Source organism: Sylvia atricapilla, chromosome 2, assembly GCF_009819655.1.
Source record: "Sylvia atricapilla isolate bSylAtr1 chromosome 2, bSylAtr1.pri, whole genome shotgun sequence".
NCBI lineage: Eukaryota > Metazoa > Chordata > Aves > Passeriformes > Sylviidae > Sylvia > Sylvia atricapilla.
The window spans coordinates 39,073,854-39,089,058 of record NC_089141.1 but is presented as its reverse complement, the minus strand read 5'-3'; the positions used below and the strand labels follow the sequence as shown (position 1 = coordinate 39,089,058).

The 15,205-nt window shown below is 41.3% G+C and overlaps 1 protein-coding gene across 8 annotated transcripts in view; it reads right to left on the bottom strand.

Annotated features, from left to right (window-relative positions):
* Positions 1 to 15,014, bottom strand: part of YAP1 (Yes1 associated transcriptional regulator) — an 88,332-nt gene extending 73,318 nt beyond the window's left edge. For 4 of the 8 annotated variants that reach the window (XM_066312971.1, XM_066312973.1, XM_066312972.1 and 1 more), the window contains exons 1-2: positions 14,382 to 15,014; positions 11,245 to 11,492 (exon numbers count right to left, since the gene is read on the bottom strand). In XM_066312971.1, coding sequence (XP_066169068.1) covers positions 11,245 to 11,492; positions 14,382 to 14,702 — 569 coding nt within the window. In that variant the 5' untranslated portion in view covers positions 14,703 to 15,014. The remainder of the gene's footprint in view (positions 1 to 11,244; positions 11,493 to 14,381) is intronic. The other 4 variants (XM_066312966.1, XM_066312969.1, XM_066312967.1 and 1 more) reach the window with 2 other exon arrangements.
* Positions 15,015 to 15,205: the final 191 nt, after the last annotated feature.

Sequence of the window (15,205 nt, the reverse complement as noted above, 5' to 3'; positions counted from 1 at the left end):
GTGTAAAAGGACAAGTGGTAGTAAGAATAAATTGAGTATTTTTTAAATGAAAGGTTCAGAATGGAGAATGCTGCAAAACATTCCTAACCTTTCACTTGAAAAATAACAAAAATTGGAAAATGCATGAGTTAAGGATATGAAAAAGATGGGTTGCAGGGATATACGAAAAAAAGCTTCTATTCCAGGAAGATCTGGCAGGTTAGGACTCTTCAAATTTCAAAAGAAGTCATTTCCAGAGGAAAACACAGCAATCTTGAACAGAACACATATGTACCAGCAGCTCACTGTCACATTTAAAGTAAGAGCTGGGCACCACTGAATGCAGCTGATGGAAGCTAATCTTAGCAGAGATGGAAGGCGTTTCTTCATGCAGTGGACAAGACAACCAGTGAGACAGACTCCTTGTCAAAGCACACAGCCAGTGCTAAAAGGGGCCTCAGGCAGAGATAACACGAGTCTTGGAGGACAGTTGGAAGGCAGCAGAGTTCTCAGAGAAGAGTATCTGCTTGAAGAGTATATGCTTGCCCTGCTTAGTATTTGCAAGAAATTTGCTAATGACTACTATTAGCAGCAGGACAGTTACCTGGCCAGGCAACTGGACTTGGTTTGTATAAATGGGGGCAGTTTCAAGTGACACTGTTAAAAAGTCCTTTTACAAAAGCAATGCTGACAGGGCCCAGCAGTTGCTAGGTTTTAAAACTAAACATCTTGAACATCTCAAACACCTCAAGAACAGCATGAGGAGACTTAGGACAGCATAGCTACTTCCACTGCCAGTACTGCTGTTTTTTATCTCCACTTCTATGACGTATCATCTTCTGACTTTTTTCCTTCACCTGCTGATTTTAAGTATACTTTAGATGCGTTACTCAGAAAGATTCCTCAGTGATAAACAACACAACATTATCATCTGATTCTGCAGTTCAGTCTTGCTGTAGGATCCATCAGCACTAATCTGAAATGCTGGGCATCAACATGAGCTAAACACCCAGATAGCTATGACAAAAAAATGGTTTTTTCTTTAGCAGAAATATTGCCTCAAATGGTATGCAAGATTTATACTAATCTAAAAGAAAACCTACTAGTCTTAATGAAGAGCAAATGAAAGGACTGTGGTATAAAGCAGAGGGTGACAGCACTGCAGTCTGCACTACACTCTGTATATAGTAATTTCATATAACTTTCTGGAGTTTGCTTACAAGAATTTGCATCTTTTTTATTCTTCTGCAACTTGCAGAACAGGCAAGATTTTAAGCTGGAAGTCAAGAACTGAACTGCATCCTATACAACAGAAGAACACCTTTTATCCAGTGTATCTTGCAGTTTGACTAGATGAACAGACACACTATGTGCAAAAATGTCTACATAAGGTAGTTGAGGCTGGAAAACTTTAATCAGGGGTGGGTGCATAACTGAATGGTTACATGCAGTTTTTATACACTTCAGTAAAGTATTCTAAGGTCTGGTAAGTTCATGTCCCAGCTGCAGTAACAGCAACAATGATCAAATGTATTTATCAGGAAAAATCAGAGAGAAGTCATACAATCTAGTTAAGAAGTAAAAGCACCATGCATCAGCAAACTTGTAAGTTTGCTCATACCTTTCAAATAAAGAATTTTACAAAATTATAGGCAAATGATGCAAAGATCTTGGCAAAGTAAAAAGCGCCAATACCAGGATCTCCTGTATTTCAAAAAATTCCATACAAACATGCATACAGGTTTGCGTGTACAAAGCAAGAGCTCAACTGTTTCTTGCAAATATAAAAGATTTCTTCCCATAAACTAAGATTTCTTCCCATAAACTGATTTGCATAAATTTTATCCATGACAAAAGCCAGCAATTTTCACTTTATTGCCACTCCCTCAACTATTTGGTAAGTTAGTTGTTACCTTAGCTTGGAAACCACTAAAATCGTCCCCCTTAGGTTTTGGAGAACAAGCATTTGAGGCCATTAAAAAAAGGTAAAGTTTGGCATAGACAGGAGCCTACACTTCTATTCCAACAAGATTGCAGAGCAAAGGAATCAGGTAAAGTTCATCCACAATCTCTGAATTGCTCACCATCACAGCATGAACAGGATTCAAACTGCAGCTGTCAGCAAAAGCTACACAAATAGTTGCACCAGAAGGAAAACAAGAACATCCCCCTTCTGCTTCCATGCTCCCTACTCCAATGCAACACTAAAACAAAGCTAGAAAATGGGTACCACAATGATGAAGCTGATTCATTGATTACTTTTTCCTGGATACATTACCACATAAAACTGAAATTTAATTCATAAAGAAAACAATGATCTGTCCAAGTTCCTCAACAAATTTGCATAACACAAAGCTGATCATGTCAGGACCTGTCTGACAGTGTAATAAAAAATGGGGATGATCTCATATCACAAACGAATTTTAAAAGCACATAATTAAGACTTCCTTTGACCTTGCTAACATGGATGCTAAAATGTTAATTCTTAACTAACTGTTTATGCTAAGGTCTGCTTCACATTTTCTCTTACTTATGCCTAACCAATGTCTAAATTACCAGGATATTCTTAAATATCCAAGAGATTTTTTTTTCCTGTTATTAATCATTACAGGAAGAATAAAAAGACAAAGCCAAACCCTCACAATCATAAAGATTACCAGTTCTAACACTACAGACCTGAAAGCTCCTGCCCTCTGTTACTTACTAATTATTTGGTTCCAAAATCTTAGGTCTGCTTAGTTTTAAAATTAAAATCTCATAAAAAGTGAAAATCTGAAATACCAATTATAAAAGAGAATGCTTACTTCAGTTCAAATGTTATACTCACTGGCCAGAAGTAAGCGATATACACGAACAGAAATTAAGTGTGTATGTGTTTAGAGGCCGAAGGTATAAAAATGAAACACAGGTCTACACTGATGATAACATAATTCTGTCAACAGCAGCATAACAAAAAGCTCTCAAAAATCTATCCATACATGAAATAGAACACAAGCGATTTTAGCTTACTCAGGCTCTTGTGTACAAAATCTTGTAACCACAGAATATGCTATAAGCTGTTTTCATTGAAAACTGAAAGTATTTAAAATACTTCACTGTTAAATGAGTACAACTCATCATGACCCATAGACCATCACTGAAGCCAATGGAATGGACTCCTAAACTCCAGTTAAAGCACAGTACTACTGTTTTCTTATATATACAAAAACAGCCTCTAAAGATGGCACAGAACATGCTTCAACGCAACTTGGTCACAGCCTTTTATCTATCAGATTACACCTTTTAAAGTAAATATTTCATATCCTTAACTCATGCAATGCTGGCTGCTCTGAGTGACTTAAGTTTTGTCAATAAAAATCACTACTGAATTATGTGTTCATTGGATATTTAGGTCTATTAACAGCATAGTTAGCAAACACAGGAAGAAATTTCTCCTACTCTATTTTTCACCATTCTAAAGAGACTATATGAAATTGCAACCAAAGTAATTACAGAGGACTTGCCAACCAAGCTTTTCAAATAAGAACAACAAATTAGAAAAAATAACTGAGAAGTGAGATCCAGTAAGAGAATATACCTGTGAGTTGCATTTATTTCCTTTATTCAAAGAATTCCATTTTGCTTATAAACCTATGCTTCTTTGCTTTCAGATGCTTTATTCAGCCACAGATGTCTAACTTGATAACACACCCAGTAAAGGCAGAAAGTTTACTTGCAACAAAGGAATCAGAAAGGGAAAGGCATCCTTGAAGTTGTAACACTGTTTAAACAAATCTAGTGCAGACAGACTTCCAACAAAGTTCTCAATCAGAACTCACTGGAGATAAACTAGCAATAGTAAATTACCTTCACTTGACTTTCCTATAAAACAATTCAGCAGAAAAAAAACTGGCTTCACAACCTCAGTGTAATAATCAGTAACTACACTGAACCCCTAACACTGATCTAAGTCACCAAACAGCATGTCACGGACTCAACAAAAGAGATCTGGTCTTTCACTGTGAGGAAGCAAAGCCTCGTTAGCAAAATTAAAGCAAAGTCCAAGACTGTTTTCAAGACAGCTTTGTCTCCTTAGCAACTGACATGACTGACAAGCAGTATACCGGTAAAAGTCTTACTTTACAAGGCAGCTTTGTATTATTACTTTGACTTAACCAGCAATTTAGACTACTTGCCTGAAACACAGCCTGAAGTAACTTAGTTAAAAGCCAAATAAAACAGCAACAGAGTGAATCCCAGAAAACAGACTCCAAGAAGGACTTCAGGAGGCCATGAAACAGCGACACAGCTTAGTCACGCCTTACAAAACTTTTGTTCTCCAAATAAAAACTCCAATTTTATCTAGCAAAAAGCAGCTATAAGGTGCTATTTTCGTAATAAAAACAAATTTCCCCTATGCTGTACTTCATCTGGTAAATTTCCCAATAGAGCTTGACATCAAAATCAGGTTCAGCAACTGTTTGGGGAACAGTGCCCAGCCAGTACACAGCATCTAATCTGTTAACATTCCAGTACAACATCCCCCCAAGAATTTGTTTCCCATCATGCTAACCTCCATGCTGTTAAATTTCCCCTAGACACCATTCTGTCATCCACTTAGGCCAACTACATGGTACCCTGCCCTTATCTTACAGGCACCTACTAGAGGACTGCTACTCACAGTAATCTCCTGTAAATTTCCGGCATTCAACCAAGTGAAATTTTCTTTAGAATTTATATGAGAAACTCAGTAAGGTAAATATCAGTGTTTACATAATCACTCACAGGTATCACAGCTTGTTGCCAGGGGGAGAGAAAAAAAAAAAAAAAAAAGAAAAAACCACACCTTAAAAAAAAGGAACATTTACTCAAATAGCAAAAGACAGAAAGTTCCACCCACCATTATTGAGTTTTACTGCACAGATATATGAAAACTATGCAAGGACACAAATTAATATGAGAACTGAGCAACTATCAGTTTTAAAAGGTTAAACTAAATCTAGTTACATCATCTGAATTTGTTCCCAGCTATGAAGATAAAACACATGCAGTGCTCTGGCCACGTATAAAAAGAAGACAAACATCCCTAGTTTCGGATGACAGACCTCTGTTGCTGTTTACCTCATTTTCAGTTTTTTTTCTTTGGTTGGTTGCAGAGAAGAGGTCTACTCGTAATCAAGACTACTTCTAACTTAGAATACTTTCAACAGTCTGTCTTCTACCTCAGCCCAGAACAACACCTCTCACTCTCCTGGGCATCACCCCCTAAGTGCTTATGTCTGATATGGGAAAACGTGCCTTGAGAGCAACAGGAACTCTGCTTTAATTTTACATGTGACTTAATTTAGGTCCTGCCGTTAAACATTTCGGCACTCCCAGGGCTAATAAGTTACTTTTTCTGAAGGTTTAGTCTAAAACCAGACAGAGTGAAAAATCCAATTTGCTTGCTGTGTCAGCTTTTAAAAATTTGCAGCTGTTGTGCCACAACTGCAGAGGACAATTGAGCAAAGTATAAATGGTGGCTTTACATTTCATAATTTTAAAGCTCCTGTTATGTTTTCATTTCCAGAAGGACAAAGATAAGAGAGTAAGAGATGAACCTTGTAAAAGTTGGTATGATTTTATCCAAACATGCCACTGATCAATTCAACAGCATTGACTCATGAGAAGTTTCTTGCAAAAATATGATGCAGTAGTGCTCAGTGTTATTATGTTCATGGGAATTTTCAAATTAACATTCTTTTATTATTTTACTGCTTTCTATGAAGCAGGAATCTCCATCGTGTAACTGAGGGGTTAAGACTACCCTGTGGTACAAGCCACAACTACTAAAAACTCCACTATTGTAATTCTTTGCCATCTTCTGCATACATTAAAAAAAAAAAAAGGATAAAAATCCAGAAGATACTCATCTTCATTTATATAAAATTCTTGTTTGTCTTTAGAAGTGAAGACCTCAGAAAACAGAAGTAGTTCCATAGCAGTGCAATTACACCCATAGAGCTCAATGCTACAACTCTAACTCAAATATAAGCAGATAAAATATTTAATAAGTAGAATTGCAGAACTATTTTTTTAAAAATCATGAAATTCTGATTAAATCTGTATCTGAATACTATTCTTATTACTAATCAGAGATACTTTAGTATTTTTAATTATAAAAGACCGATTAAAACTTGGTCACAATTACAGCTTTCAATATAATAAAAAGTTTTCAGATCTCCAGTAAGATAAAACTGATCTCAAATTTGATTTAGGAGATAGGAAAGCAGTGCTGCAAAGCAGTATGAGATACCTAAAGCATATAAACACAAAATCAGACACTATAAAGCACGAAGACTATTTTTATGAGAGATAAGTGAAAGATAAAACCTGTGGGAAAAAGAAAGGTTCACTACAACAAATAATTAAAAAAAAAAATCCTCAGATAAAATTTGATTATTAACTTCCAATTAGGTGCCATGGATGCTGCATTTTTCCCCAGTTCTATTTTCTTCTGAAGATAATAAATGTCAATATGCTTATAAATAAAAAATAAATTAGTGAAAACCATGAGATACAATTTTGATTTACCTGAAATCATATCTAAACTGCTTTTTTGAATAGTCTTATAAAATCACCTTGTACAGCAGAGTACTGAATGTGTGGATATCGTTGTTTGACCAAACAGAAGAAAATGTGTGTCACTGCTTTCACTGCTGCCCAGTCTCAGTGCCAACACAAATGAGCCATGCTTGCCCTTATTCCTCCTCGGCCCTTTCAGAGATATTGAAATCTTCAGCAGAACTGAGAATTTGAAATAACTTGTGTTCTTGCTCTTTCACAGGACTTTTTAAAGTAAGAGGCAGAAGGAAAAACATACAATTAGTAGTACTGTGACTGTCTTCCCTTAAATTGTCAAAAACATACCACAGCAAGCTTTCCTTTCAAAGTTTTTTAGCTAATGTTATTCCTTCAGCTATGTTCTGAAACTGACAGTATCCACAATGCCATTTTTTTCATGGCTTTTTCTAGGGAGATCTTTGGTCTTTTGAGTATTTTCTTGAAGAGTCAAATCATCAGTATAAAAATGCAACTAGCTTGGCATATTGCAAACAGAATTTAGCAATCGAAGATGTTCAAAAGTGGAGGAGCCACCAAAAGCAGTGGCAACAGTTCTGGCTTCCAACAATACAGCTATTTTACTGACCAGCTTGACTGAACTATAGAATTAAAGACACAAGAAGTCATATTGATGACCCCAAATATGTACTTCCACACTAAATTAAGGTATGCAATAAGATATGCAGCTGTGGCTGTAGTTTTTCCAGTGAACATCTTTTGTCCTTGAAAACTAAGATTACTTTGGTGGGGTGGGGAGATCAAGGGGAGCAGAGGACACTGATGCAGTGGGTAGTACCAGTCAGGGGCAAAAACAGGATGCAAGAGAAATTTAACAGCATCACTGGATATTTTTCATACGTGACATGAGGAAATTAAAAAAACAACCAAAAAACAAAAATCATAGCAACAAACTTCCCTGTTTGTCTTAAAACTAGTTGGTTCAAAACATCCAAAGCCATACCTCTGTATGGAGCACATGAGAAATGTGTAACAGCAATCTTTTTTTTTTTTGCCAGATGGACGAACACCTCAAACACACCCACAAACAGTAATGAAAACCACCTTGGCCTCCTTCAGGAAGTCATTCAATACTTTACAGAAAAAATAGGAAGTTGTTGATAAACTGCTTGCAAGAACTACTTCCTGTAGAAAAAAATAATTACAAGACTTGTTTGCCGCACAATCAGTTAACTTTTCCTCACACCACAACAAGAGAAGCGGTATTACACAAGCTCTGTAAGAATTAAAAGCATAATTCTCATTTAAAAGGATAAAAGAGTAGTTCTAAAACTGAGCAAAATTTGGTCTTTCTCTCTGCAAGCTGTTTTCTGCCACTCCCGTTGCACATTATCTTTTGCCTCGAGAGCGATCCCCTATCTTTCTGCACAGTTCACTGAAATGTCAAGCAGCAGCTGGCTAACAGGAAGCGGTTAAAAAGCAATGCAATTGACATCACCACACAAACCAAGCTCGGCTTTTTTACTGCATGTTTAAGAATGGGCTAAAGCTACCACACACCAGTGAGAGATGACTCAGATGTGACCACTTACTAACCAGGCAAGTCTTAACTTATGAGCTCCACTGAAGGAGCAGTATCAATAAAAGCTAGTTTCACCAGCTGTACAGTAAGCAGGCCTTAACCCACTGCTCCAAATCATGGCTAAGGGAAAATTAAACTCAGCACTACTACTCATAACAGTGAGATGAATGCTAATGAGTGGAATTCTGGTAAATCATATGTTAGGCATTCATACATAAGGGGGACTATTTATTGAGATGACAGAGTAATTTGCAAGAGTAGTTCTGGTTCAAACTCTGAAGTACCGCTCTCACCTTCTTTTAATATGTATGGACATGGGGTGTGCATATACAACATCTGGCGAAATAACTCTGTGCATCTATCTCTGTATATACACACACACACACACACACACACACAGAGACAATTAAATATTTTCTAACCAATATACACTATTTTCATTTCTTTGCACAAATGACAATGTTTGCAATGCTTGACCCACTGACTAATGGAAGTGACTGCAATTCCAGGGTGCATTAAGTATGGTACTCAATTGTGTATTATTCTCTTTGCACTGTAGCATATTATGATAACTATAACCATAAGGTTTTCTGACATCTGGAAAGAATCTAATATTGTTACCTATTCTGCAAAGACCTTTCTAGAGCCTGATTACCAGACTGTTCAAAGAGTGGCTACAGAACAGAGCAAGTGGAAACGTATTTAGAATCAGAAATCTTAGTATTCACACCTCAAGCAAATGTTTAAGGTATGTTTAACCAGGTAAGATGTAAGTTTTATTGTAGGTGTAAGATAGAACTTACCAGTCATCACTGAAAAAAACCTTTAGTATACAAATTTGTTACTCAAAACTAGTCCTAAATTTCTTTGGGTCTCCTACACATACAGAGCAAACACTGTGCTAGTACTTTAAATGCTTTTAACAAATCATGTAAATATTTACATGAAGTTGGTATATCTCACCAGTAGATAGCATTAAGCAACCTTTTATGAACAAATGTTCTTCAAGTGTGAACAGAGCTGTCCTCATTAGATTCTCCCATACCCCAGCATCACCCAAGGAAAGTCAAAAGGAAACAGCCCATTACACTGTTTAGAATCTCCCAAGGTCAGCATGTGACCCAGCAGGGAGAGGTTCAGAAAGTACAGCCTTTATTTTCTTTTCCTAACAACCTGGTTTGTTTCCACTCCTTTCCCCTTCAAGACACATCCTTCACAGCTAGCAGCTCTTTCAATCATTTACTTTGGATGTCTGCTTGAGAACAAACGATCTTGCTCATGCAGATGAGTTTGCCAGACTTGTGTGTACTTTCCAGTCTCAGGCTCTTTATTGTTCTTGCTGAAACCTGACCCTTTGAAATGGATACCAGGACACCAAGAAAGGACAAAAGAACTTGCAGAAGAAAAAGGAAAGATTTTTGTGGTAATAATCAAACTGCAGAAAAAAGCTTTCCAAGAATAAATCTTTCATTCTGATTTCACCCAAATGAGCACAATTAAAAAAATTAATTAAAAGAGCAGGAAGACATTTTTCATCTCTGAAACTGTTTTATCTTCTGTAAAATTGACAGTGCTACCAAGAACAAACACTTGTGGCAGTAAAACTTTAAAATCAAATATCTCTTTTTCATGCTTCATTAGCTGCCCTTTAAGAGCTCTCACTAACACGGTCAAAACAAAAGTTTGCTTTTCATTTCAAAACTCATTCTGTTCTTTCCTCAAGGTTCAATGAGCTACAGTTCTCAAACAGCATAAACTTACACCATTTTCCACTTGTGCCTGCTGAAGAGTTCATATTCTAGAACACACTGATATGTTAAATTTCACCAAAGAAAATATTGTATCTTCAAGATCTACACCTAATGTTTGTTTTCACATTTCTAATAAAGAATGATTATTCTCAAAAGGGAACCTTCAGGCTCAAATAATTTCAGACGACTACTGCAACTTCTTTTCAGCTGGAAAAGAAAAAAGCTAATTTCTCTGTATGGAAACACCACAGCTACAGGAACAAGAAACATTTTTAAGAAGTTCTGCAAGTTTAATTTTCACTGCAGACAAAATCTGGTTTTGTTTTTGAAGCTACAAGCCAAACTACTTCAATCAGATGCAAGTATTAATCAAAAATAATGCCTGAGTGAGAAAGGTAGGGATAAATATGTTTTTCTTGGGTAAAACAAGTTTTACATAAATAACATGGTGTTACCTCCCCCCACCCTGCAAATGACATAATGGGTTATTTAGAGATTTGTTGTTAAATAAAAAGTTCAAATTATAGACAAAAATTTGAGGGCAAGTTATGGTCTTGGTGGGCACACTTACAGAAAAAAAGGACAAGTCCCTGCTGTTTTAGAAAACTGCACAGAATAAAGTAAAATGCTTCCTGATGAACTGTGTGTCAGATGGATGGCATGGGTAACTTTTCTTCAGTTATAGAAAAGGTGATACTAATTTCACTGTGTGAAAAAGCTACAGCTCTAGGAACATGCGACTGTTAAAAACTCTGAAATTCCTTTTCACTGCCAAGAATGTAGATGAGTTAAGTTACAAACACAAATACTGCAATCAAACACATATGTTAATTACCTCAGGAAGAGAGGGTAGGCAAAAAACCACTTCGGTTGTGTACTTAAACAATTGTCCTTAATCAAAACATAAGAAGTCCTGACATACTGTCACTACAACAGTATCTAAAGTTAACTCTGTATTTTTACATCTGTATTATTAAAATGAGGTAAAATGTATCTTGACCTGCATCACAACTGACAATATCCAGCAAATCCAAAAGTCTCATTGTTCAAGAATGACTGTGTTCATTTCACTGATTTTTTAGTACACAATATAATTGACAACATTCTTTAGCTAAGATTAAGATAGGACAAATATTCACGGAGTACTATACAGTTTTCAGAAACAGCAGAGCTGATATGGGAGGAATACTGAAGTGGTAGGGTCCCCTACCTAAAATCAGGAGCATGTTTTTTAAAAATACATCTTTTAAACATGATGAAATTTACTGAAATTCTAAGATTGTAAAAAACAAAATATATATTCCCTCCCCCCCGCCAAAAAAAAAAAAAAAAAAAAAAAAAAAAAGCCAGAGATACAGCTAATTGAAAAGAAATTAAAGAAATTTTACTTACTTAAGAAAGTATCTCTGTCCAGATGGTGTCTTAGCCATCTCCCAACCTGGTGGCAAAGGTACATCATCAGGGATCTCAAAAGAAGACTGGCGGAGGTGTTGAGAAGATGGAGCTCCAGGTCCAGTCACTACTCCAGAGGGTGTAAGTGTTCCTGGAGAAACAGCTCCCAGCTGCAGAGATGCTGGAGAGGAATGAGCTCGGACATGCTGTGGGGTCAGGGCTCCTGCTGTCCCGGCATCAGTGCTGGCCTGCCAGGAATGAAATTATTTTTATTAAGATTCCTATATTTCAGTAGAAATGCAGCTGTCAGGAGACATTTCACTTTAAATGAACACTTCGGGAAAAATTCATAGCTTAGTTGTTCTAGAGTTCTGCTTATTTTCCAGTTCTTACCGTTCAAGCAAGCCTCCACATAGTTTGGTTAATTAGCATCACAAAAGCCCTTGTGCAAGTCAAGAAATATTAACTGTGCATGCAGAGAGCCCTTAGCTTTATTTTGAAAACTAGGGTTCTTACTCCTCAGCACAGGGGTAAGAACAAACCCGTCTGCAGTCAGCAGATCTCATCCCGTGCATGAGTGGTTTGCTACTGGACTGCACCCACTCACTACCATCATACTCACTTTCTGCTGGAGGAGTCAATTTCCCACTCTCCTTTTCAAGTGGCAGTGTGGGGATTCAAATACATGCACACACCACCACTCTCCCCACCCCTCCGTAGGGGTTTAAAAGATCACACAAAGAGAAAAGCAATTGTAAAATGCCAACTGGCAGCACTGAGTTCCAATGAAGGAAGACTCACTAATTCAACCATTAAAAAAAACCTACTCAAGAAGACTGAACATAACATTTCCTAGTAACTCGAACTTTTAAGGGTATAAAGAGTCTGTCCATGCTTTAGCCAAAGCAAAGCTTCAGCAAAAGGTTGAACCAGTCAATCAGAAATGACTCACAAACCTATTCACGCGAGTCACCCCTCGTCAGTACACAGAACGTCCTTGCCAGTAGTAAATACATGTCCAACATGGAACAGAAAAGACAGCTCTGAAAACTTGATTTAAGTAAAAATGGCCTTTAAAAATGTATTTACCAATTACCTGGTCTTACAGATAGATCAGAACAACATTCACACCTATAATGAGATGCATGTATCAGTCCCTGTCACACCTCTCTACATAAGGTATTGCACCATATGAGGCCTCCCTTACACACTCCAAAAATTCTGCTTCTCTCCATCTCCATGCACACATGAAGTTCTATGTGTTCAACTGCAAATGAATCAGTTTGCACTTACATTCAGACAAAATAAGCAAGTAGTAAATCAAGTGGATTTGCAATATTTTAATTCCTGAGAATCACAGAATTACAGGAAATAGACCTTTTCTTTAAGCAGAATATTTGCGGCATAACTAAACAAAAAGGAAAAATGAAAACAGTCCACAATAAAGCAAATCTCTTTTCCTTATGTTTTAGGAATCACTGAGTGGTACGAGAAACAGTGATCCAACTAAATATGCTTTACAGACAAAGATTAACATTCACAAGGAACATAAGGCCAAGCTTAAAAGTACAACCAAAAGTTGTATGACCAGCACACACCTTAAGTGCATTTCCAACACGACAGCTATTTAACTGCAGTTACTGTATTTAACAAGACACAGAACCCAGTGTTAGTCTACCCATTTAGATTAGTACACAATGGGACCACGATGAGATCTGCACAAGCTGGGAGAACCCTATACATAAGCCCCTTATTCCTTGCTGGATTTCAGTACGTTATTAAAGGTCTGCAACTCAGAAGCTAGCAAAACTACAGAAGCAGATCAGCTCTACCCCTTCCAATTTTCTTTTCAGTCTTCCTATATGAAGGCCAGACTGCCTTTTTGAGTATTTGGAAAATGAATTAACTCCTAGGATGGAAGAGTACGTGCCAAGGTTCAGCCTGGAATGAACTTCTGAAGTCAAGCTATAAATCGTTCAAAACAGAAGTTTAATAATGGAAATGTTGACAGACCCTTAACAACACGGGTGTCAGTACACAGCGAGTTTCACTGTTACTGGCGACACAGATAAAGTGACAATAGCCAATAATAAAACCTATTTTACAGCTTAGCAACAAAGTTCATTACTTAAAAACACTCGACTAGGTAGGCACAGCCTCCTTCCAAAAAGCTGGGAACAGCAATAGCTTTCACTCGTATTCACATCAGCACTCCGGTCCTGGTACAAGAGTTCCTCTCTTTAACACCAAACGCTCCCGGAGGCCAAGCGACGCCCCTGCCCCGCATCCCCCACGCCGCTCCTCCGCAGCCCTGCCCCCGCATCGCCCCTTCCCCCCGGCCGTGCCCCGCCCCTTCCCAGCCCTGCCCCGCATCCCTCCCCCGCTCCCTGCGCGGCCCTGCCCCGCATCCCTCCCCCGGGCAGCCCGGCCGAGGCCCCGCGGCTCCGAGCCCCGCTCCCGGGCTGCCGCCGCTGCCCTGCGTGCGGGCGCTGCGCCCGCCAGACCCTGGGCGCCGGCAGACCTGGCGTCTGGCTCGGGAATTAACTTCGGATGTGCCTGCGTGTGTATGTGGGGGGTTAATCCTACTCAAACCAGCGCCGTGCTGAAATGGTGGAAAAGTCACATCCATATTTACTGTCTGACGGGGCGAGGGGGTGTAGGTTTGGCACCACTTCATCGACCCCTTCCACAGAGGGCAGGGAATTGGACCGCAAAGCGAAATTCCAAGCGGAGCGTTTTCACCCAAGTTTTAGGGGCTCACCCCCACCGTCGCCCTCCCGGAGAGACCGAGACAGCCAAGGAGCGGATGTGGAGTTCGAGGCCCCGCTGGAGACCGCGACGGGCCAGCGCTCGCCCGCCCTCCCGCCGCCGTCCCGGCCCCGGCCCCGGCCCCGCTGGCGTCCCGGGAGGCGGCCCTGCCCCAGGGGAAGAACAAATGAAGGGGTGTGGGGGCGGCAGAGAGCGCCCCGACAGCCCCGGCCGGGCGCCCCCCGCCCCGCTCGGCCCCGCGGATTCCCGCCCCGGCCCCCTCCCCCACACGCCTCCCCCGGGAGGAGCTCGGCGGCGGGGAGGGGGAGCACGGCCCGGCCCGGCCGCCCCTCGCCCGCCCGCGGGCCCCTTCCTTCCCTCCCCCTCACCTGGCGGGAGTGGGCCTTGGGCTCGGGCGGCTTGAAGAAGGAGTCGGGCAGTTTCCGCAGTCGCATGGGCAGCGTGTGTGGCACGTTGGCGCCCTTGGGGTTCATCACGGCGTTGAACAGCGCCTCCAAGTCGGTCTCCGAGTCGCCCCGCACATGGACGATCTGGTGCCCCGCCGGAGGGGGCCCCGCACCCGGGGGCTGCGCCGCGCCGGCCGGGGCCCCCGACACCGCGCCCGGGGGCTGCGGCGGCGGCTGCTGCTGCGAGGCCGGGGGCTGCGCTGCCTGCGGCGGCTGCTGCGTTTGAGGCTGCCCGGGATCCATGGCTCCGTCGGGACCCCCCGGCGCTTCCCTGGCGGGGCTCGGCGGCTCAGAGCCCGGATTCCCAGTCCCGCATGCCCCGCTCCCCGGGCCGCGGGCTTGTCTTGCTGTCGGCGGTGCTTCTCACCCGTCGGTCGGGACGCCGATCCGGCCGCGGCAACTGGCAAAACAACTCTGGCCGTGCGGCGCTTCCCCGAGCCCGGCCCAGCCCGGCCGGCGCCTCTGTCCCGGCGGCGGAAACTAACTCACACAACACACCAAACAAAAGTTCGCAGTTACGCCCGCCCGAATCACTCTCCGCCGGCGGCTCCGCCCCTCCTGAGCCCGCCCGCACCGTATCCGAGCGAGGGAGCCCGTGCTCGCAGCGCTCCTGCGCGCCCGCCCGCACCGCCTCCCGCCCGGGGCGCTGGGGGCGCTGCGCCCCCCGGACCCCGCTCGGCCCCCGGCCCGGCACCGCGCCTCGCCCCGCGCCCGCCCGCCCGCGGCCGCCACGCAGCGCTGCCGCC